The sequence below is a fragment of the Osmerus eperlanus genome, chromosome 2 (genome assembly GCF_963692335.1).
Source record: "Osmerus eperlanus chromosome 2, fOsmEpe2.1, whole genome shotgun sequence".
Lineage (NCBI taxonomy): Eukaryota > Metazoa > Chordata > Actinopteri > Osmeriformes > Osmeridae > Osmerus > Osmerus eperlanus.
In genome coordinates, this window is record NC_085019.1 from 11,393,958 (window position 1) to 11,419,203 (window position 25,246).

General features: G+C 41.5%; 1 protein-coding gene across 1 annotated transcript; it reads left to right on the plus strand.

Annotated features, from left to right (window-relative positions):
• Positions 1-46: 46 nt before the first annotated feature.
• On the plus strand, positions 47-25,162 carry dxo (decapping exoribonuclease). The gene is made up of 7 exons (XM_062452960.1): positions 47-169; positions 22,382-22,858; positions 23,037-23,263; positions 23,497-23,716; positions 24,059-24,194; positions 24,371-24,465; positions 24,582-25,162. Exons 2-7 carry the CDS (start codon positions 22,389-22,391, stop codon positions 24,718-24,720), a joined length of 1,287 nt encoding a protein of 428 aa, XP_062308944.1. The 5' UTR covers positions 47-169; positions 22,382-22,388; the 3' UTR covers positions 24,721-25,162.
• The last annotated feature ends 84 nt before the right edge of the window (positions 25,163-25,246 follow it).

Sequence of the window (25,246 nt, forward strand, 5' to 3'; positions counted from 1 at the left end):
TGATATGATCGTACCATTGCTTTGGAAGTTTAGCTAGTGTAGTCTTGTGTCCAACAGTTTCTCTTCTTCTGCCTTTAAGTTTGGAACGCTGCAACTGAGTGCCACCGTGTGGCCAGGATGAAGTATGACACACGGGAATTACTGCTAACTACGAGCTGAACTGTTCGAGGTAAGTAGTGAGTCCAGTCTTGTACATGTCACAATGCACAGACACATACAGGACGATATTTACTACCATCTATTTCACAAGGAGCTCGTTTTCACTACGTTTTCAGTAGGAGCTCGAGGCTGTGTGTTAGCTAGCTAACCAGCTAACACACAATAATACACAGCACAGTTCGAGCCAGTTTAGCTAGCTACGGTAGCACTACGCCTAGAAAGAAAAGATGAGCTGTAGATGTAGTTATAACGTTGCTATCTAGCAACCTTGCCTAGTGTGGGGGCAAGTTCTTTTGTTTTCCAACAAACATTACTTTACTAATGTTACAAGCTAGGCTGAGTACAGTATTATACTAGTCAGGGCCGGTCCTAGGCATACTACGTAGGGAGGACAAACGTTCTGCTCTCAATGTAATCACAACGGAGTTCCAAGCGTCATCAAATGCTAAACTGAACTTATTGCTCATTTAAAATTGTCATAAAAACACACTTGTGAGATTTAATGTACAATACGATGTACGATGATATTATTAGTACATTTACTTTCGAAAACAGTAGTCAATTTTCGCTTGTTGACTGAGACGTTAGCATAATTAGCCTCTGTTGGACGACATATACGATAGCGGTCTGTGATACATCCGTTTTCAATCGTTAAAATAATAAACATGGCTCACATATCAATGAACGTTTTATGATTTATTATGAGATAATATTACTAGTAAACAATTAATGGGTACAATTATCATTATATACCTGTAGTTTTAAGCCAGTGTAGCTCACTGTTATGCTGTACGCGACGCGGTTTAGAGAAACAATTCTATGGCTGTTTAGGAAGCCAAACGGCGACAGTAAAATCTCGGCCCTCCCCTTACAAAAATCAAAATTCCCAGATGAGTTTTTCAATTGGTGAATCAACCTGTCACTCAAATTAGAGCCAATCCCTGTGCGAATACCATCCCGTATGTGGCACAGAGGTTTTCCCATTTTAAGACGTCTGTAATGGGCTGAGAGTACTTTGAGCCATTGGCTACTAACCTGAACTTCAATGCCACAGCCTCAATTTGATGTCATTCTGTTCATGAAGGTCTCCTCTACAGGACTGAATACCGCTAACATTTCCCAGCTGGGTTTTTTTTAATAATCAAGCTATTTATAAACAATCATCCTTATGATGGATGTTGCTGTTTCGGATGCCAGACATGCCCCTATCAGCCAGAAAGGCGGCTATGCCGGCATTCACACGCCTTCGGGCCCGTTCAATCCCATACACACTGGTACCAGGTACATGGTTCCGATAGACCCGTCGCTGGATGATATCAGAAAATATGATCTTGGTACTGGGGTACTTTTGCAGTAACCATCCAAGATCGTTCCTCATTTGGATCATCAGAGAACACGACGTTTGAGAGGCCAGGTTGTTTCCGCCTAGATGTACGATCATTACGTCGGGACCTGGACCTGGTGTTCTCTGGAGAAGAGGGAGGAGCTGCTCCCATCTCATACCCCTCTTCCCCATCCACTCAATCTGGCACATCAAGCCGAGGGTGGCTGTGTCCCGTGGCCGTGTGGCAGTCAGGTGGCGTTCAAGCCAGTAAATCAGCGAGCTGCCGATTATCCACACGCGTGGCTTTCGAAGGAGTTGGAGTTTGTTTTCCATAATTGTTGGTAAGTAAAGTCTAAAGACAAATGCACTTATATTTAAACCCCCTTCTATTTTTTTTTAAAGGGACGAATAACTGCTTACTATTGGTCTATCATAAAATGGCGGGAACATGTTACAATTTACCACAGTGACAGGGGGGAGGGGCACAAGTGAGTGACAGGGGATATGATCTTATTGGGTATTAATCAGAGTAAACAAACCAATTATATCCAGCTAAGCACCCTCCCCCCCAGCAACACACACAAACACCCCAGCAACACATTGTAACTCATACAAAGATTAAGCCAATCAATTGTTACTGTCCACCCCTCCCCCTCTGTCAGTGAGGAGTTACTAGTTCAAATCTAATAATTCATTACTGACAGACGACAAGCAAGACAACATGAGCTGCAGCAAAGAGACAAAGAGTGAAGGTAGTATGGTGTTCAGGGAATGTGAGAGATTAGGTGTAGAGTTGCATAATTTATCAGGAGAGAAAGATAAGATCGATATCAAGTTGTTGACCAATAGGGTCTTGTTTGAGATTCACAGGTTTGTATCTTTGATGGATGTAGGTACAGTGATTCAAAGTGTAGTTGACATTTTGTGTTACAACTTTGTTTTAAATGTAGATGATCGCAGGGCCCTTGAGAGGTGGGTAAGTACATATATCAAGAGAGCGTTGTCAAGGAATCGTAGATTTGTACATAGAGAAAGGGTCGCTTTTGAAGAGAAATCTGTTAATTTTGGTCAATGTACACAGGCTGAGAGCCACGAGCTAGTAGCTAGTATCGAACTGGAATGTGTCAGGGACGTAGACAAGGTTGTTGTGGATTTAGAAAGGGAACTGAAGGAAAGGGATCAATTAGTGCAGGACTTTGAGGTTCTGCTTAAAGATAAAGATAGGATAGACAATGATAGGAAATAGAGAGGTTTGAAGCTGTATGAGGCTGAGGTTAAGATCAGCAGCTTGCAGTGTAAGCTAGACAAGTGTAGTCAGAGGTTCTCAGATAACCATAGCTCCAGATCCCTGGTTAGAAGAAGTTGAAGAGGAGGGAAGATAGGCTAGCACTGAAAGAGCAGGAGGCTGAGAGCCTTAGGCTTCAGAACAGTGTGTTGGAAGTGGCCAAGGAAGAGTTAGAAGAAAGGTTAGTAGGTCTGAGTCAGGGACTATCACAAATGAAAATTGAGAAAAGGAGGGAGACTGCGTTCTAATTATTTAAAAAGAAAGACCGATCAGGTAAGTGGTAGAGCGTCTAGTTTAGTAGAGCAGGTTCAGAGTTTAAATGAGCAAGTGCTGTTTTGGAAAGGGGAACATGCTGCCGCACAGGAGGAACTAGACAGGTTTATACAAGGGCAGGTCCCCACTTTTGAGCATGGTAGGTATTCAGATGTTGTTAGGGAGGTGTACATGGATTTGATCACAACTATGGGGGTGAGTTCCACCAAAGCATCTGAAGTTGTGAAAGTTGTGTTGCAGAAGCTTGGCAGGTCCAAGATAGGAAGGCTTCCTAGCCAGTCTTTTTGTAAATATATGGTGTTGGAAGCAAGACAGGTGTCGTTACAGCATCTGCAAAGTACTCTGTTGTCAGAGAATAACTTGACCCTTTGCACAGATGCAACAAGTAAGTTTGGACACAAATATGGCACTGCAGGCATCTTTTTAAAGGATGGTACTAGACTCCATTTAGGTGTGAGAGAACAGGCATCCGGTTCTGCCCAGTGCACGTTTGATACTGTGCGGGAGATGATTCATGATGTTGTTAGCAGTGGTGGTGAAGAAGTTAGTGATTTTTGTGAGAAAGACATTTTCTCCAAAATTAAGAACCTGATGAGTGACAGGGCTAGCACAGAGAAGAGGTTCAATGAAATACTAGCTCAGTACAGAGCCAGTATCCTGCCTGACATAGTTGAGGACTTTGATCAGTGCAGTGAGGTAGAGAAAGCAAGACTCTGTGGTGAATGAGCTGTTCTGTGGTTTGCATCTCATTGATGGTCTGGCCCATCAAGCAAACACTGCCTTGTCTACCTGGGAAGACATGGTTTTTGGCAGTGCAGAGATTGGAAGCTCTAGGCACCCTGGTTTCCAGAAGAGTTGTGGTGAAAGCGGAGCTGTACACCTTTTGAGAATAGTGTGTAAGCTCATTCAAGAGCGTGGCTGTGAAAAGAGTGGCAAGCCGGTTCAATTTCGAACATTTTTGATGGACAGGAACGTAACGGATTTCGTTCCCCTTGCTCCTTTTAAGGGAAACAGGGAAAATGTCACCTTTTACAACTCAGCAGGTTTGTATTTTTTGAGTAGGGATATTTTGGATTTCTCTTGTGCCAATAGAAGTGACAATAGGTTAGTAGAGGCTGTGTATGAGGATCTTAATGTTCCTCATTTCCTTGCAGGTTGTCGGGCCTTGGGGCTTGTAGGGAAGTTAGTTGTTGATCCTGTGTGGGAGGCACTTTCTAGGAAGGAAAATGTGCTGGTAATGAATGGCAGGTATCAGGAGCTTGTCAGAAAGCTTAGAGAGTGGCAGGTGGATGGAGCTTCACTTCTTACAGGGGAAGTGACTCTCTTTGAGGACATAGCTGTCCATGATAGTCCTGTTTTAAAGTGTTTGACTAGAAAGACTGACATAGATTTTGATGGTTTGCTGTCGAGATAGTTTTAGCCAGCCTGGTTAAGGTGTGTAGCAGCATGCTAGCGGACCACTTAGTGCATGGACGCTATGCAGATGTGTCTGAGGAATTGGTTGACCAACTTGCCTCAGCACCTAAAACCAATGTCAGTTGTGAGCGCGACTTTGGGGTTTTTGATAGGCTTCTTCGAGAGAAAGCTAGGGCAAAGGTCAACACACTAGAGGGCATGATGCTTTTCAAGCAGAATCGGTCTTGGGAATGGCTGTCAGGGTTAGATAGAGACAGGAAAGCACAGGTGTTATCTGTAGCTAGAGCATCAGTGCAAGAACAGAGCCGTTTTCTGTGAGCGTGCTCAAGCCATTAGGGATGAGAGACTTAGAATTTTGCAGGCGTCTAGGGTCAAAGAGAGAGAGAGGGAAGTTAGGGATGTTGCCACAAAGCAAAAGCTGACATTGGAGATCAGTAAGTATGGGGGCTTGTGGACAACTTTAGATGAAATAGATGAGCAACTAGAGAGTTTAGGTGAGAGATCCAAACTGTTAGCTGTATCAGCACAGTTGAGGTTTAGACGGGTGGTACTAGGGATGAAAAATGAGAATGGTGTCTTCAATCTAAGTAAGGACAGGAGAAGATTGCCTTTAGAGACTCTCACTAGGAATCTTAGGAGTGTAGTTCAGGCACCTCTAGAGTTGGAGGACACTGAGGATAGGCAGTATGGGTGTGCATCAGCACATGTTTTTGCAGAGGCAAAGGCTGAATTTATACGCCTTGCTGAGAAGCAGCAGGCACTTGTTCGGGATTCAGGTAGGAAGAGGGGGGGGCTCTCAAAGGTCATAGTACCTGATGTGCAGTCGGCAGACCAGCTCCTTGGTAAAATCATCAGACATGGGTTTGATGAGGATGGGACTAAAGTCTGGTACAGAGCCACAGTTATAGGGGAAAAGGAGGTCAATGGTAAGACCATTTCCCATGTAAGATACAATGGGGAAAAGAGACTGTGGTGGTTTGATTTATGGTCCGATTTTCAGGAGGGGTATGTGGAGTTGTTGTCTGTCAGTGCTGCAGACATGATAGGCAGGAAAATAAAGCACATGTACATAGATAGTGATGATGGGTTGGAGTGCTGGTATCCAGGTAGAGTAGTGGGCTGTAGCACAGGTAGTTTACTTGTTGTAGAGTACGAGGGTGAGGACGAAGAGGAGGGGGTTTACGAATGTCCTCTTTTAGATGATTATATAAATCATGAAGTCAGATTTACATAGGTTGTAAAGCAAGGCTGTTGAGCGGGATTTAAAAGCCAACAGTATTAGAGTAGGGCATTGGCAGACTGTTGAGCGGGATTTAAAAGCCAACAGTATAGAGTAGGGCATTGGCAGACTGTTGAGCGGGATTTAAAAGCCAACAGTATAGAGTAGGGCATTGGCAGTTAGACTGTTGAGCGGGCTTTAAAAGCCAACAGTATAGAGTAGGGCATTTGCAGTTAGACTGTTGAGCGGGCTTTAAAAGCCAACAGTATAGAGTAGGGCATTGGCTATAATTTGTAGTTATTGTGTATCTTCTAATATTAATCTTTTCTTTTAGGTTGAAGATAGCTGTATAATTATTTGTAACTATTGTGTATCTAATAATCTTTTTCTTTCAGGTAAGATTTCTGATGTAAATAGTTCCCTCTGCATATATTCTTATCTCTTATAGGATGTTTATATAACTAAATATTGGCAGTTTGACTCTAGTAAGGCTGTTGATCAGGTTTGATATTAATATTTAATAATTTATGTATTTCTAATTTCAGGTATGAAGAGAAAATGAAACAGCAGCAGCACATTCCGTTTGCAGTGAGGTTGTATAGTAAAATGAAGTTTTCATAAATATGTTTATAAGTAACTTATTGTCAATAAGTATTTGTTACAAATGTGCACTTTTTTCTCTCTCTTTCTCAGATGAACGTGCCTTCAATTAGCTACACATTTTCCAGGAGCTTGCTCGATCGCCTTTTTGCTAGGGGTCGGGGAATAATTTTCCAGTATCCCATATTGGCTAAAATGGGTTAACTGGTTTTTTGATTCCCTCTGGAAAATGAGTTAGGTTTCCTATTAAATATGCATATTAAACATTGTTGTTCTTGAACAAATTTAAGTCGTGTCATTATTATATTACATGTATTATGTTTCAATGGAATAACTTAATTAAAATTACATTCATTTAAATAAAGACAACGAAAAGTAATTTAGAGGTCCACTTTTGATAACATGTTATTATAAATCGACTGGACAATATAAGAGTACAGACAAGAGAAGAAACGCTTCTCCACCCCATTCACTGCAATGAAAAGCTTCATGAAACTCCGACTCGGAATTTGAGCTTCAGGGACGCTTGACAAAAAATGACAACATTTGGCGTGTCGGACGTTTTAGAGTTGTTTATGTGATGTGTTCCCATCGTATTTAAGACCACATATTTTACAAACAAGAGGTTTGTGACACCAAACTTAATAGGAGGGTTACATAAACATGCCCTTACATAAACATGCCCTCACGCTAAATGTCTGTTATTACATGCTATATTAATATAACTTTTAGGGAGGAACACTTTTAGTTATGACGTTAAACTATATACTTTGTCACGAAATATAGTTGTAGCAAATAGCAAATGTTCGTCTTTGAAACTACCTACAGATTTGAAAATTCCGTTGGCTAATTACAGGGCCTGACCTAAATAATAAATAAATAATAACTGAACTTGTAACAGTTTTGTTGCAAAGCACACATTATGGTGAAATGTTATCTCGTGTTTGTTGAGTTAAAACCGAAATATTGTTGTTGCATAGCAAGCATCATAGCAAAAAGGCTAACAAACGTAAGAGTTAGCCTATACCCACCAATTAACATTAGCCCTTCATTCATGACATGGATACCGTAATAATCATACAGAGACATATTTGCATACCTTTATATTTTTCTCGTTTCTCCTCTTCTTTTCTTTTTTTTCGAAATTGGGCACCTGATGGCTTACTTGACCTTTTCCTGTCCATCTTCTTTGGCACTCAACAGTCAACAGATTTCCCATCCCCCCAACACTATCACTCACGACCAGAAGTCAAGACTAAACCAATTTTTGCCTGCAGCTGCCTGAAGGGGGCGGCAATTTGCCAATTCCCCACACAGTGAAATGATAGAAAAGAGAAAACCGCTTCGCGGCGCAGAGATTTTTATTTATTTATTTTATGCTCGTGCGCCCCCCACGTGACATGAAAAAATGCCGCCCCGGGCGGCTGCCCGGTCCGCCCGTGCCTAAAACCGCCCCTGCTCGTACTGGCTAATCAGCTAGCATGTTAAAGTAGGCTACATCCAAAGTCACTGTCGTAAAACTAGCCTCTTTTTCACAAACAGCTGATTAACGGAAGTAGCTTCGAGGTAAAATTAAAAACCTTTCAAAACGTCTAAATTGAGCAAATATTGTTGATATTATTGTGCACACGTATTTCAGTATAGTTAATATGTAATTTAATTCCATAATTTCCCCAGGAATAACTATAAAAAACGTATTTCAGGAAAAACGCTCAAACGGGTTTGTCCTAGGAGACATAGGCAGCCGCCTAGGGAGAGGCGGTTAGAACCGAAACTGTACTTTACTGTATCGAGTCAGAGCCTGTTTAAGGAGAGCCTGGCCACTCCCTATTAAAGGCCACATGGCAGGTACATTTTTCCAACAAATTTACGCTATTTGCTTGTTGGTATTAAACATTTAAACTGTTATCCATTGTATTTGATGTTGTTGGGTGTCACAAAACGGAATATAATACGAAAAAGTAGCTACTTTTTGCAATGATTCTTCTTTCCCCCACAATGCATTGCATGACGTCACATTGGGGAGACGATCGACCAAAGCCCGCTTAGAGACCATTGAAATCGATTAGAAATAAACACTAGGCTAGTACCAGAGAATGTCTAATATGGTTTCTGCTAGTACCATCAAAACATGGGACATCTAGTCGGAAATGTGTTTACAACGTCGGGGAAAATATTTAATTAGAGATGATCTTGGGGGGATTTCTAGGTGGCACTGGCAAGGTAGTCCATAGCTAGCCCATAGCTAGCATGATGTCTTCTTTCTAGATAAGTTTACCGGTACGTACTAGTCTAGGCTACTTATCTGAACTACAGCTAACGACATGATTGTCCGGGACAAGTGGATTTTTTTGTAGGGCAGAGAAATGTATCTTCCCCACTGGGGAAGTTTAAACTCAAACAAAATAAAATGCCATGTTACTGTACTTGCCAGGACTGGCCAGCTTGCAAATACTGAGGATAGCCTACCAAAGTTGAGTTAGCCAATGTCGTTACCTATGCTAGCTAACGTTAGTTTGCTAGCTGTATATAACATTTCACTGGGTCTTGCAGCTGTTTGATTGACTGAAATTATTATGAAATGTTATGTTCTACTAGCCATTTGCCTACTTTTGCAAGTCACAGTATTTCCAAGCCCTGATAGTGTAACTGAGAAGACGCAGTAATTCCTCTTTCAAGTAATAAGCCCCCGTTCAAGTGTTGAGCATTAAATTAGCTGCACGGTCTGTAGAGATATTGGGACGAAGCTGCAATACAGTACATAACAGAAAGTGTTTCATTCTGCAGAAATTGTGGAAATGTTTACTGTAACAAATACATTTTTTATAACACCTCAATTGTTATCATTTGTATAATATTACAGCTCATCTTCGTTGGTCAAAGGCACAATCTTTACCCGGACGTGACTTTTGTGCATGGAAAAATGTAAATGTAGGGCCACTTGTCCAAAAAATGTAATGTCAGGCCCTGAATTATCACTGTCACTAGATATAAAGAAAACGTGGACCTTCACTCGGTGCTATTCACTGACAGTAAAAAAAAAAAGTTGTATATGTGCACTGCTGTTCATAGACTAGCTCCAGAGATCGTTGCTGCGTTGCTAAATGATAGCAACTCACCAGGACACTTCACCAACTCTCCACTCATTCTCCTCGGACCATCCATTTAATTGGCTTTGACGGCCATCAGGTCTCGGCAATTCCTCATTTGCCCTCTCATGTCTACTTGGTTCAAAATTATACGGCTGTGGGCCATCATACACATTAGTGGGTTTTGCCACATCTTCTTCATCCCAGTCAGTCGCCATAGTTCTAGTACTAGGCTAGTACTCAACAGTAGTGTTTAACCTGCCATATGGCCTTTAAGCCCCCTTGTACTGAATTTTGTTGCAGTTCCACAAGAGTTCCACTGGGAGTGATCGCGGTCGAGTGCAAAATGAATGGGAGTCTATGGAGCCAAACGGCTAAATTTGTGTCTTTCACCTGATTGTCGTTGAGCAATCTCAGATTTGATTGTAGTTTTTGCATGTTCAACGTGGATTATAGGTCGAAAGTTGAATGAACGAGTAGGCTACTTATGTCCTTTCGATTTCTTACAGGGTGAGTCGTTGTTGCCCATAATACGCTAGCATTCTGCTAATGAATGCTGATTGGTTAGTGAAGGACTGACTACGACCAGAGATCCCGCTTGATGGCATCCAAAGTGTAATCAGAATGTCAGAGCATTAGCAACATTAGCAACAACATTAGCAAGCCAAAACTCTTTCTAGCATGTGTATTGACAGGGAGAGCCTAACCTGTCAGCTGTGTTGTCGATGCCTCGAGAGAAAAAAAGGAAGTGACCAGAGCTTGCCGTAATGCAGTATATCTGTCCGTACAATGTGTATGACGTCATTGACATTTTAAAAGGTTTTGTAGAACGAAAGGCGACTTAAAAAAAATCTTAACACCCAGCAGTGTGTATTTTTTTTGCCTCCCCTTTCGAATTCAACATTCAAATTACTAAACAAAGAATTATATCCTGAGAGAAGTGGATTTTGAGGGGTAAAGCTCCATAGACCTCCATTCATTCTGCACTCGACCGTTAGCACCCTCATATGGAACTAGAGTGGAACTGCAGAACCCGGAAGTTTCCCGAGAGTGGGAGTTCTCCCCATATTAGACATTCTCTGGTTTAACTTAGCCTATAGGCCCTATGTGTGGCGACCTGCGGAAACCCTTCACATCGTGAACATTTTACTTTCTGGGTATTATACATATTTGGAAACTACAAACTCTCCTGGATAAAAATCTGTTTAAATCACTCATATCTTTTTCAAAACCAGGGGCGTGTCCAGGGAGGATAGGGGTGGAACGGTACATGTATTCGTACCGAACCGTACGGAACGGGCGTCACGGTTCGGTGCATGAAATTACACAGAGAATACACAGTATAAAAATAAATAAAACTTGCGTGCAAATTAATTAATGTAATACGGAACTACTGTTAGATACTCATGTTCTTTAGGGACATCCAATCTGAAGCTCTGATTGGCGCCACCGTCAGTCAGAGATAGGCTAGCTAGCAGCACTAAGGACAAGTATGGCGAGTGGTGGCGGCACACGAGAGGACCCGCCAGCCTTTTTAAGATTGCAAGTTTGGGAAAACTTTGGTTTCCCATTTAGTTACAGTAGTACAGGCGAGAGAGTGGTGGATAAGACAAGCACTGTGTGTCGGCATTGTTCAGCAGTTGTGGGCAGTGACGCGCAGTCTGGGTACGCAAGGTAGGCACTGCCTACCCTGCCAAAATTCAAACGTAAAAATGTTTATTAAATCATTTTATTTAATAAACTTGTATTTGTATTTTTACTGTTTATGCAATATGTGTGTTATTCCAATTGTTTAGACGTTACGATGACAAATGTAGCAGTTACGCATAATCATATAGGCTACAAAAGAAATTGTAGAATAAGCCTTTACTGTCCGTTCACTGAGGACGACAAGCACTTCGATCCTGTATTCTTCAACATGTACGTTGAAAAGCACAACTCTGCTGTGCCTTTGCATGTAAAAATGTAGGTGATTACTGGCATAACATAATGTATCAAACATGTACCAATTAAAATCGAGATATTACTGGACATTTGCGCAGCTAACGTCATTACACCAGCTACATTGTAAGCGTAATCCCCGCAACATTAAAGTCAAAATGACAGCAGCGGTGTCTGCCGATATCACGGAGTTGAGGAATTTCTCCAAGCTCGATTTTATTCCAAAAATTAGGTAATTAGGTAATCTGTCTTTCATAACTTGTGGGGTATGTGAGTGGAAATACATCTAACATGCTAACGCATATAACGCATCTGGCGTGTGCTAAATGACTAAAAGTATCCGACGCCATCACCCAGGTGTGCCAATCACTGGAACGAGACAAAAAAAACTGTCCAACTTCTCCTCCCTACAGTGCTTAACCAACCATTAGATACACATACAAATAGGGCCAAAAAAATTACTGACGCAATTGGAATTTACATGTCATCTTCAATGCGCCCGTATTCACTCGTAGAGGAACCTAGTTTGTTTTGCTTTTCCCTCCGTTGTACCGAACTCGTACCGAACCGTGATGTCTGAACCGCGGTATGAACCGAACCGTGACTTCAGTGTACCGTTCCACCCCTACTGAAAAGTGATAGGGTTAGGCACCATTGGCCACCACTGGTGCTACCCTTACCATGCGATCGGCTATTTTCTGACAGTCTTGTCCATATGCATGAATACTGGCCAATGAAAACAAATCTAAAATATGAGGGGCGGGAGTTCAGGCTGAGCAGCATGTTCAACAACTACACTGGAGAAGCATGAGAGAAGACGCTGATGATACTAAAGTTGATTTTTCCATATGTGTGCTGGGAGATATTCGTAAGGATATAAACATTCAGAAACTAAACATAAGCTAGAAATGTGTATGACGTTATTCAACACCATGCAGCCCCTTTACTTTCGGTGTATGGAATACAGTTCGTATTCCAAAAATAGCCTGATGTAAAGTCTCTACAGACTGTAGCTAAATAGCATGCTAGCTAGCAAGCATTCACGATATGAGAGACATTTTATTTATAAGATGTATGAGTAGGCCTACAAATAATAAATCTGTCATTTCAAGTTTGCAGTTAGAATGTTTCTGACGTGTATGACTGGTAGAACTTACGGAATCCATGAAGAAACTGTAGACTAATTTCTAGACTGTTTAAAATTATTATAAATACATTAGAATAAATCATAATTTGCAATAGGGAAATCCCAAATGCGGGATGCTCAATTTAGATTTAAGGATGTGACCATTTACTAACAACTACACACAGGAGGAAAATGTTAAATGTTAAAATATTGCAAACATTTTTAGTTTATTGAGATATAACACACAGTGTTTCATTACCTACAACAAAAAGGGTAGATAAAAAAATGTGAACTTCAGTCTCGATATGTGGTTGATGGCCACCCTGCTCTGAGGCTGTGCCCCTGCCTGGCCACCCTGTTCAAAATGTTCTAGACACGCCCCTGCCCTGGCCACGCCTCTGCGTACCACTAGCCACTGTCACATGTCAGTGGAGGCACTGTCACGTACCACTCGCTCCACTGGCACGTACCACTCGATCAGAGAATGACTAATATGGGGAGAACTGCCACGCTCGGGACACTTCCGGGTTCTGAACTGGTTGCAGTTCCACTCTAGTTCCATATGAGGGCGCTAACGGTCTAGTGCAGAATGAATGGAGGTCTATGGAGCTATTCATGGGTTTCATGTGACGTCACACAGTGGTCTTGGGGACCTAATTGCAAGATGCCGTCTATCTGCTGTGCTGTGGGCTGTGATAACAGCAAATCTCAAATACATAAATTACCTTTTACAATGTCCCAAAAAACCCTGAGCGTCATGAGAAATGGATTGCTGCTATCAAGAGGGATCACTGGACTCCTACAGAACATAATTTAAAATGTGAGCATGTATAACGTTATTCTGGACAGCTAGCACAAGATGCTAGCATTAGCTATATCCAATGCTAGCTGTCCAGAACAACGTTGATATATATTTACATTAGTAACGTTAGTTATGTAAGGTATTTTATTATGAGCTTTCATTGTGACAAGGAGAGTCATTGTTCTGACGGTCTGGCGGAGTGAGTTAAATAAAGTGAGACGTGCAGTGCCGTCTTGGAAGCCTGTATCCTTCTTTTAAAGCCCAAACCTAAGTTTAGCATAGCATATAAAACCCTCGGCTACAGTTGTATGGTTGAATTATGTTATGTTGCTACTTGTTGGAGTGGCGTTAGTATGCTAAACTACTTTTCATTTGATGTCCTGATGTGGCTGATATTACAACAGAATCTGATGGCAATTCAGTTCAGTGATATAAAAGCTATTCGTGTAATGTTAATATCGCTTGATTAACAGACTGCCACTGACCCTTCCTATGATAAAGAACATTTTCTTCATCTCCAGAATGATACATTTTGGGATCATTAACCCATCTTGATGAGATGTAGCGGTAGGCTTCGGTTCTTTTAAATGCCTTAAAGGCCATATGGCAGGTTAAACACTACTGTTGATTAATGGGTACATGAAGCAATCAAGATATGTATATCATTTAAAATATCTCCAAATGGTGTCTCCAAATGGTGTTAAAGACCAGTTTTTGTTGTTTTTGGTGTTAGCATTAGCATATTAGCGCAAATCGGCGATGACGTCACGTTGGGGAGTCATGGAGGAGAGAAGCCTCAGCCTAGTACTAGAACTATGGCGACTGACTGGGATGAAGAAGAGGTGGCAAAAACCACTAATGTGTATGATGGCCCACAGCCGTATAATTTCTAACCAAGTAGACATGAGAGGGCAAATGAGGAATTGCCGTTACCTGATGGGCGTCAAAGCCAATTAAATGGATGGTCCAAGGAGAATGAGTGGAGAGTTGGTGAAGTGTCCTGGTGAGATGATGATGATGATAGATACTTTATTAATCATGTGTTGCTATCATTTAGCAACGCAGCAACGATCTCTGCAGCTAGTCTATGAACAGCAGTGCACATATACAATTTTTTTTTACTGTCAGTGAATAGCACCGAATAGCCCTACATTTACATTTCACTTTTCCATGCACAAAAGTCATGTCTGGGTAAAGATTGTGCCTTTGACCAACGAAGATGAGCTGTAATATTATACAAATGATAACAATTGAGGTGTTATAAAAAAAATATTTGTTACATTAAACATTTACACAATTTCTACAGAATGAAACACTTTCTGTTATGTACTGTATTGCAGCTTCGTCCCAATATCTCTACAGACCGTGCAGCTAATTTAATGCTCAACACTTGAACGGGGGCTTATTACTTGAAAGAGGAATTACTGCGTCTTCTCAGTTACACTATCAGGGCTTGGAAATACTGTGACTTGCAAAAGTAGGCAAATGGCTAGTAGAACATAACATTTCATAATAATTTCAGTCAATCAAACAGCTGCAAGACCCAGTGAAATGTTATATACAGCTAGCAAACTAACGTTAGCTAGCATCGCTAACGACATTGGCTAACTCAACTTCGGTAAGCTATCCTCAGTATTTGCAAGCTGGCCAGTGCAAGTACAGTAACATGGCATTTTATTTTGTTTGAGTTCGGTCGTCTCCCCAACGCGACGTCATGCAATGCATTGGGGGGGGAAAGAAGAATCATTGCAAAAAGTAGCTACTTTTTCGTATTATATTACGTTTTGTGACACCCTACAACATCAAATACAATGGATAACAGTTTAATTGTTTAAGCAAATAGCGCAAATTCGTTGGAAAAATAAACCTGCCATGTGGCCTTTAACCCTTGTGTTATCTTCGGGTCATTCTGACCCATCAGTCATTGTGACCCACCGTCGTATTGCGACAGATTTACCGCATACAAAGACAAAGTGAAGCATTTTCTTTTAACAGCTAGGCTGTCTCAGACCCCCCACATTGCAAAGGTTAAAAGAAAATTATTTTAATTTGTTTTTGTATTGGGTAAAATTGGGTAAACACAACGATGGTTCGTTATGAACCTTTGGGTCATGTGACCCGAAGGCAGCACGAGGGTTAAGGGCTTCCCCGGTGTATGGAGAGGGATCGTGGACGAGGTAAATATAGATGTCAGCAAACGTCAAATTTGGCTGGTTTTTACTATACTTTAGTGGAGTAAGCAGTTCACTTGTCAGTAAATAAGGATCAAAACTTAAAGTATCTATCTCATAAAAGTATTGTTGCTTTTCATCGGTGGTAAGGTGTTCTATTTTCGTGTGCGACATTATTCATTCTCACTGAGGAGACCCAAGGAGAGGCTTCGAATTGGTCCCCAAGATGGCGGCCGCAACAAAAAAGTCACGTGACTGAAACCCATGAATACCCCTCAAAATCCACTTTTCTCAGGATATAATTTTTTGTCTAGTAATTTGAATAGTGAATTTGAAAGGGAAGGCAAAAAAAATACACACTGCTGGGTGTTAGATTTTTTTTAAAGTCGCCTTTTGTTCTACAAAGCCTTTTAAAATGTCAATGACGTCATACACATTGTACGGCCAGATATACTGCATTACGGCAAGCTCTGGTCACTTCCTTTTTTTCTCTCGAGGCATCGACAACACAGCTGACAGGTTAGGCTCTCCCTGTTAATACACATGCTAGAAAGAGTTTGGTCTTGCTAATGTTGTTAGAAAATGTATGACCAGGGACTTGAGATATTAGATACATTTTCTATTTTGGCACATTGATACTACATCCGAGTGGGTACCCCCACACCAAATATGGGACACTTTGACTGTAGGGGGCGCCACAGGCCACGCCCTAAAGTCCGATTTTCAAAGCGATGGCATTTCCAACTCATTGCTCCAATTCTTCTGAAACTTGGTGTACATGCCTCATTTCCCATGGGAAACAAAAAATCCTCAAGGACCCATAAGGTCCGCCATGATGGATTTTCCTGTACAGTGATAATTTGGGAAAACCTTCAAAATTCCTCTTCTCTTGAACCAAAGCTCCAATTGACTTGAAATTTTGAACTGATATGTATCATGGATGTATCTAAAAACGTTACTTAAGACAGTTGAATCAAAAACAAAATGGCTGAAAGGGGTGTACGTATGTAAATGTCCTCATTGCCTCAATATGTTTGTGTCACTAAATCACATGTCATTTTGAATGATGGTTTTTCAAACCTAATAGGGTTCAAGATGACATCACTCTGAAGTACCATAAACAATTTCACCTTGGTATGTCAAAATATGATTGAATTAGAGCTGTTTCAACCTTGGCTGAATCTAACAAGGCTTACCACAGGAGAAACAACTTACTTTTTCAGACAGTAACTGAACATGACAATATTCCACACTGAGAATAGCTCAATGGGCTGGGACGGTGACCTGCAAAGTTTAAGGTCGTAGGTTCGAATCCAGCCACAGTGTTTGAGCCTGTCTTAAATTTGAATATCTGTTTAGTTAAACAGGACTACATTGTTCTGAAGAACCATGCGCAATTTCACCTTGATATGTCAAAAGATCATTGAATTACAGATGTTTAAACTTTGGCCGAATCGAACAATCCATGCTACAGGAGAAACGGCTTCCTTTTTTTGTACAGTAACTGACCATGTATTGTCGTCCTTGAGGATAGCTCAATGGGTTGAAACGGTGTCCTACAAAGTGCAAGGTCACAGGTTCGAATCCAGGCACAGTCTATTGGCCAGTCATCATTTTGATTACTTGTTTAGTTAAACAGGCAGACATTCTGAAATACCATGCACAATTTCATGCAATTTCACCTTGAAATCTCAGCAGTTGGTGTGTAGCAGAGAGGCTAGAGAGACTGACTTGTAACCTTATGCTCGAGTTCAAATCCCCGTTCAGCCTATTGTTGTTGGCCAAACATGAAGTAGTTTTGCTCTCTTGTTGTCCAAGTCTTGATCTTCTACAGTGTACATGTTTATAATATTTTGCCATTTTGCGGAGGAACCCGCATCGCTGCTTGCAGCTATATTCAGGATTCCTCCGTAAAGAGGAAACCTATTGTTATTGTTAGTTTTATTATTAGGATTCTTCCGTAAGGAGGGAACCTATTGTTATTGTTAGTTTTATTATTAGGATTCCTCCGTAAGGAGGAAACCTATTGTTATTGTTAGTTTTATTATTATTTTTATTCTTGTACCATTTGGAGTCAATGGCAGCCCCTAGAACCCTTGGATAACTTTTTGTGGAATTTGGCACACTTTAAGGACAGTTCCTTCTATACCTACACCAAGTTTCATGTATCCCATTAGACCACTCTAGCGCCACCAATGGGTCAAAGTTTGACTTGTGTTTACACACGCAACTTTTGAACCGTATGACTGGTTTTCAAAAATGAGGTACTATTGGATTCCCTGGATCAAGACGAGTTCAACGCACCCTATGACGTCAATTTCCGGTTATATAGATTTTCCGCCATTTCCGGTTTTATCAAAAACCTTTGAAAGCCTACTCCTCCTACAATTATTTTTCCAATATTCCCCAGAATTGGCACACATCATCTTCAGAGCAACCCTCACTGTAGTTATCAAAAGGTTTTTGATTTTCAAAACCGTTTGTCCGGTACAGCCAATCAAAATTGGCAACAAAGCAACCAAACAGGAAGTTTGGTCATATCTCAGCAAATCCTTGAGAAATCAACACCAAACTTGGTAGGATGACTCGAAACCCTCTTCTGAGGATGTCCAATCACTTTGGTGTCATGTGATCACTGGGCGTGGCCGCAGGAACCAAAAATGTGTTTTGGCCAATAACTGTTGATTTGTTTGCCTTTATTAAGTGATTCCTTTGTCTCATGATATCTTGGGACATCCCGTGTGTGACACATGATAATTTGTGATAACAGCCGAATTGATGCGGCCGCCATTTAGAATGACTGAAAAAACACGTTTTCTCCACTCCTCCTACAAATGTTGTCCAATCTTCACCAAATTCGGCAGATATTATCTTCAGACCAAGCCTCACAAAGCCCATTACATGTTTTTTTGATTTTCGAAACCATTTGCCCGTTACAGCCAATCAAAATGTGCAGTTAAGCCTTCAAACAGGAAGTTGGGTCGTATCTCAGCAAATCTTTGATGGATTCACACCAAACTTGGTATAGGGACTCGGAACCCTGTTCTAATGATGTCTAAAATGTTTTCTGGGTCATATGACTGCTTGGCCACCTCATTGCTGCTTGCAGCTATATTTGGTGGCCAAGCCGCGAAGCGGCGAAGCCACTTGTGTTTCTACCTTTTCTTATTATTATTACACTTCTTCTCCCATTGGAGTCTATGGCAGCCCCTAGAACCATATGGTAAAAAGTTGTGAAATTTGGCACACTCATTAAGCACAGTCCCCTCTTTATTTTCACCAAGTTTCATGTCTCCCATTCGAGCAATCTAGCGCCACCAACGGGTCAAATTTGGACTTGTGTTTACACACGTAACTTTTGAACCGTATGACCGATTTTCAAAAATGAGGTACCGTTCGATTCCCTGGATCAAGACGAGTTCAACACACCCTATGACGTCAATTTCCGGTTGTATAGATTTTCCGCCATTTTGAATTTTAAGGAAAAACGTATTTTTGCTTCTCCTCCTTCAATTTTTGTCAAATCTTCCCCAGAATTGGCACACATCATCGTCACAGCAACCCTCATTAAAAATTTCGAAAGGATGTTTGATTTTCAAAACCGTTTGTCCGGTACAGCCAATCAAAATTGCTGAATTGATGCGGCCGCCATTTTGAGTTACAGAAAAAAACACGTTTTCTGTACTCCTCCTACAAATGTTGTCCAATCTTCACCAAATTCAGCAGAGATTATCTTCAGACCAAGCCTCACAAAGCCCATTACATGATTTTTTGATTTTCGAAACCGTTTGCCCGTTACAGCCAATCAAAATGTGCAGTTAAGCCTTCAAACAGGAAGTTGGGTCATATCTCAGCAAATCTTTGATGGATTCACACCAAACTTGGTATAGGGACTCGGAACCCTGTTCTAAGGATGTCTAAAATGTTTTCTCAGTCATATGACTGCTTGGCCACCTCATTGCTGCTTGCAGCTATATTTGCCAATGTCTTTCTTAATTGTATTAGTGCAGTGGTTCCCAAACTGGGGTGCGCGCACCCCTAGTGGTGCGCATACTGACCACCGGGGGTGCGCGAGAGAATGTAATGGCGGGGGAAAGAAAATTGTCTCTAACGTTTTTAACAGAGGTAAACTTCACATGCCAAAGTTTTATTGAGAAATAAAATTTAATGTTACAAGCTGTAAATTACTCATGATTTAATTTCATTTTACAAGCACGTCTGTGTCACAATAGCCCCGCCCTGTTCGTATTAGGCGCTAAAACGTCTAGCTAATTTATTCATACATATTCTTTGCTTACTACGTTCATCAAAATGGACACCTGGTTGAAAACGGGCACTTTGAAGAAATCAAGGAACAGTAGCAGTGAGCCATCTACGTCCTCGGCATCTTCTGTGGAGATGTGCACCGACCACGGCGCTGAATATATGGAGAAACCCGACCAAACAGCCTCAGAGGATCATGAACGGGGTGAAGAGGCGGGAACAGAAAAACCGATGTGCTGAACAGAGAAACCTAGCGTTACCAGATGTGCTGGTCAAGAGAAATAGGCCTACATTGGAGAGTCTGAAAATGTCAAGTAAGAAACGCAAATACAGTGACAGTTACTTTGGTTTCGGGTTTACATGGATTGGTGACGCAGACAGTCCAAACCCGCAATGTGTAGTCTGTGGTTAAGTTTTAGCCAATAGCAGTCTCAAGCCCTCATATATGGTCCGGCACTTACAAACCAGACATAGTCACTACAAGACATGCCTGCAAGTTTTTTCCAAGGAAAATTGGAGGAACTGCAGAAGAAGAAAAAATGTGTCCACTCCCATCCAGGCTTAGGGACTTCGAAAAATGCACAGAAAGCTTCATATCTGGTGAGCTACCGCATAGCTAAAAAAGGTATTCCCCACCCAATTGGAGAAAATCTGTGCTTACCCGTTGCCAAAGACATGGTGAACTGTATGCTCGGGGAGAAAGCAGCAAAGACGTTGGACAAAATCCCTTTCTCTGACAATACTGTGGCTCATCGCATTGATTCGATATCTACTGACATCCTCAGCCAGCTAATAAGCAGAATAAAAAACAGTGAATTCTTCTCACTGCAAGTCGACGAGTCTACTGACGTAGCGAACCTAGCTAATCTTCTGGTGTATGTCCGTTATTTATTTGAGAACACAGTTCATGAAGATTTTGTTTTGCCGTCCCCTTGTCACACGTTCAACAGGGCTAGATATTTTTAATTTGATGGATAGCTTTTTCAGAGTACACAAAATTGACTGGGCGCGCTGCGTTGGAGTTTGTACAGACAGGGCAAAATCAATGACAGGGAGACACAAAGGAGCAGTAGCTCTCATCCGAAAAGTTGCACCATCAGTTTTCTGGGTGCACTGCAGCATCCACCGAGAAGCCCTAGCAACGAAAAACATGCCAGGTGAACTTTTGTCTGTTCCTCATGACGTCGTGAAAATCGTCAACTTCATCAAGGCTCGTCCGTTAAATTCACAGATTTTTCGCACTATATGCAACGAAATGGACAGCGAGCATGAAACACTTCTACTACACATGGAAGTGCGCTGGTTATCACGCGGAAAGGTCTTAGCGAGGATTTTTGAGCTCAGATGTGAAGTTCAGGAATTTTTTGTTCACAACCCGTTTCACCTGTCTTCATGCTTGCAAGATGACATCTGGCTTCAGAAACTGGCATATGTGGCAGACATATTTTCTACTCTTAATGAACTTAATTTAAGTCTGCAGGGTCTTAGTACCACCGTTTTCAACACCCAGGACAAAGTTGAAGCACTTATTAAAAAGCTTGTTTTCTTGGCCAACTGGATAAATACAAACTCAACTGAGTGCTTTCCTCTTCTATTTGAATTTTTGCAATCCCGGGAATCTGTGCTAAGTGATAGCGTCAAAGGCCTCATAACTGAACATCTCAACCAGCTCAGCCAAAATCTGCAGACTTACTTCCCCCCTATGGACCAAACTCAGACATGGATTCGGAATCCTTTCCATGTCACTCCTCCAATCCCACATCTCTCATTTCAAGAGCAAGAAAAGTTACTCGAGTTATCATCTGATGGGAGACACAACATACTTTTAAAAAAGAAGTCACTGGTGGATTTCTGGGCTTCAGAAATGGTGGAGTATCCAGGATTGTCAAAGCAAGCACTTAAAGTGTTGATGCCCTTTGCAACCACGTACTTATGCGAGGCAGGCTTTTCTGCACTGACATTGTTGAAAACAAAACATCGACAAAGACTAGATGCCGAGAATGATATGAGAGTAAAACTGTCATCCATTACCCCGAATTTTGATGATCTGTGTGTAAACATTCAGGCCCATCCATCTCACTAAAAAGGGTAATAGTATATTTTTTAATTTATAGCTGAATTTTTTTTGTTTTCTAATCTACAGTCAAATCATGTCAAAATGTATTTTTATTCAATTTTTTATTATTACAGTGAACATTTGTATTTAGTTGCAAGTTTAACCAGAGTAAGGTGTTGGGGGGTGCTTGACAGGTGTCAAACACTAGAAAGGGGTGCATGCTGCAAAAAGTTTGGGAACCACTGCATTAGTGCTATCGCGGTATCCTACTTCACTCTGTTGGATTATAAAATGACACCTGGAAAATATTAACTGTGTGCCCGGTTCTCGAGTTGAGATATTCGTAGGAAACTCGCTGCAGACCAGATGACCAATCAGAGTGAAGGGGCTGTGACGCGAAAAGAGCAAGCCAAGCTGCAGCAAATTATTTTTTCATTATTTGATATCGAAATGCTTATCCAAACAACGTCAGTCGCGGCACTGCACTCTGTTGGGTTATAAAGAGGACACATGCCAAATATGAACTTTGCAGAGTGCCCGGTTCTTGAGTTGATCATGATAAACTAAACCCATTCTAATTTACACACACAGAGATTCCTGGCATTATTAGAGAAATGTATTAGTCCATTTTTAAGTATGTTTCTCTCTCTTAAGTAGCTACAGTATGGACCAACATCAGCACAGACCCCCAAATCCAAACTTCAGTCACCATCAGTCGACCACATACAGGCGAAACAGGGATGAGAGTCATGGAGGTCACTTTCAACCTAAACGTTTCAAATGCGAGAACCAACACCACCAAGCTGGTTCTTCTGCTGGACCACCCCCAACAGCCCCCCAGACACTCGGCACCAGACGACAACTATATGAAAGAGACTTCCCCTTGTACAAACAACCTGTGGAGCTCGGTCACTTCTCCTTGGACTCTCAACGTCGTTTTTTCAACGATGCAAGGCAGCTGAGATATTACGTAGAGCCAGAGAAGAGTCCCAATTTTGACCTGAGAGATGGCTACAAAGACCGCTTTGTAAAAAGAGATGATGGGGTGAAGGAGAAACTTGATCACATCCTGAAATGGATCCTGTTAAACAGAGCCAAAGTTCAGTCAAAAGGAACAGCAGCCTCATCCCCATGGTAAGCTGTTGCAGTCCAAACCGTGATTATAACTACAGCGTCATCTGTTTATAATAATAATAAATGTTATTTGTATTGCACTTTACATTACAGCAATCTCAAAGTGCTACAGAGCACTTTGCACATCATAATGCAAATCATGTTCAACACAGCCTTTGATCCACCTTCCCTTTCCCAGTGATTTGGAGGTAGACTTTGTGACTTGGCGGGGTCATCTGACAAAGCTTCTGACCACACCGTATGAGACGCGTGAGGGCTGGCTGCTGGCCATTTCCAGGCTGGGGGGCACTCTGTATATCAGCGAGGTGGAAACTGAGGCAGCTCGCACAGACCGGGAGAACCGTGCTGAGAGTCATGAGGAGATGATGTACTGGGGATACAAGTTTGAACAGTATACCTGTGCAGGTAAGGATGTGTCTTTTCAGGAACAAGGAATTCACAGTACATTATTAGTATATTATTGAGGTGAACAGTATATTGATGAGTTGATTTTTGTTTTAATTGTTTTGGGAGAGGTTGCTCAAAGGAGATACTCAGCCAGGCCTTTTCCTTAGCAGAAATGTCCATTGTCCACCCTGATTTATGCACAGTATTTGCTTATAACAATACTAAACATTGTGACAACATTGTGGTTTCAGATGACATCCACAGCCTCCCAGACCCAGCTGGGGTAGTAAACACTAATGAGGCTTTTTGCACTGTGGTCCAGACCCGACTGGCCAAGCATAGACTCCTCTTCTCCGGTGAGGTGGATTGTCGAGACAAGGACCCCAAGGCTCAGACCGCCCCAGCATGCTACATCGAGCTGAAGACCTCAGCGGAGATCTGCACCCCCAAACAACGCAGCAACTTCCACAGGTACCCGTGGAAGAAATTATATGGCAGATGCTGTCTTCTCCCAGTAGAACCTGGTACTTCGAAGAAGAAGATTAATTCCACGATCGAAGAATCCCAAATCCTCCATTCCATTCCACTCCATTCCTTTTTCACTGGGTTCCAGTTCCAAACAGGATGAAATTCCTGCAGCAGACAGGAGGGCGAGGAATAAAGACCATGACAGATCAACCTTAATAATCAATATCAAGGTTAATCAACCTTAAATCCAATCATAGTCTTGTTTGGATGGTGAGGGTGCAAACTAGCACTGAGGTCAGAAGCTCTAGACAACATTGATGTTTCCTCTCTGTAAACTTCTTATAGGTTCAAACTGCTGAAGTGGTGGGCCCAGTCTTTTCTCCCCGGCGTCCCGAGGATCGCAGCTGGTTTCCGTGATCAGGAAGGAGTGGTTGTGTCGGTAGAGACTTACCACATCTCTAAGATATCCCAGCTAATCAAGGTGGGAGTTTGGGGGGGGGTCACTTTGGAAGATATGTTTGTAGTTGTGGTTGTATTTGTAGGTCATGCGTCTGCTGTATGTGTTTGCATGTGTATGCATGCTCGAGTGTCACTCCGGCACATAGTTTATTCCTCTGAATTACAGTTTAAAGTGCTCATTTGTTCGTCCCCATACAGAATGAATACAACTGCTGGAAGCCTACAGTCTGCATGAATTTCTGCTCTGATTTCCTGTCCTTTGTGAAGAGTGTTGTCAGAGAAGACAATCCCAGGTGAGAGTATTGAGTGTTATAACCATGGCATGAATGGTGTGAATTTAGGTGAACATACCCATGATACTAACACTGAGTTCCCTTGTCTTGTTTTACATGCAAATGTATTCTTTTAGGGTGGTGTACCTGTTTTCATGGGATCCCCATAAAGATGTGACATTCACCATCCACAGAGACTCTCACTATTCCTTTCTGCCTGACTGGTATGTGAGGGACCTGAACAAGACACACCACCATGCCCAACCTCAGTCTTGATTCACTTCTAAGCTTTGGCAATTGAGGTAAAAGAGAAAGACAAGAACTGTAGACTCCCTAACTCCCGGGTAAAGACTTGATGAACTTCCATTTTCTTTGGGTGGATGGCTGTTTCTATTCTAGTGCAGACCAATTTCGGAGTTAGCGCCTCGATCTTTGTATTTTTAACACTTTTTTTCTTTTTCTTAAAAGTGTATGCCTTTCCTGTATGAAGTATGTTCATCAAGTTGAATATGTATAATGTTTTATATTACAAAAAGCACCATTAGACAAATGTTATTTCCAATAGAAACCCTTTACTGTTCCCAGGATATATTAATAAAGTACAAGTTACCCTATAAATCTCTGGGTAAAACATTCATTAAATGTAATCAAACAAAACTACATTTAAAAACGTTAAACTGTGCAGTGAAAATCTAAATAAAGGCATGACTTCAAGTTAGTGTTAGTATTGCATACTTTTTTCATGTAAAGTCAGTATTGTGTGTAACCAAACCACATAAACTAGTGTAGTTTATGTGAGTAG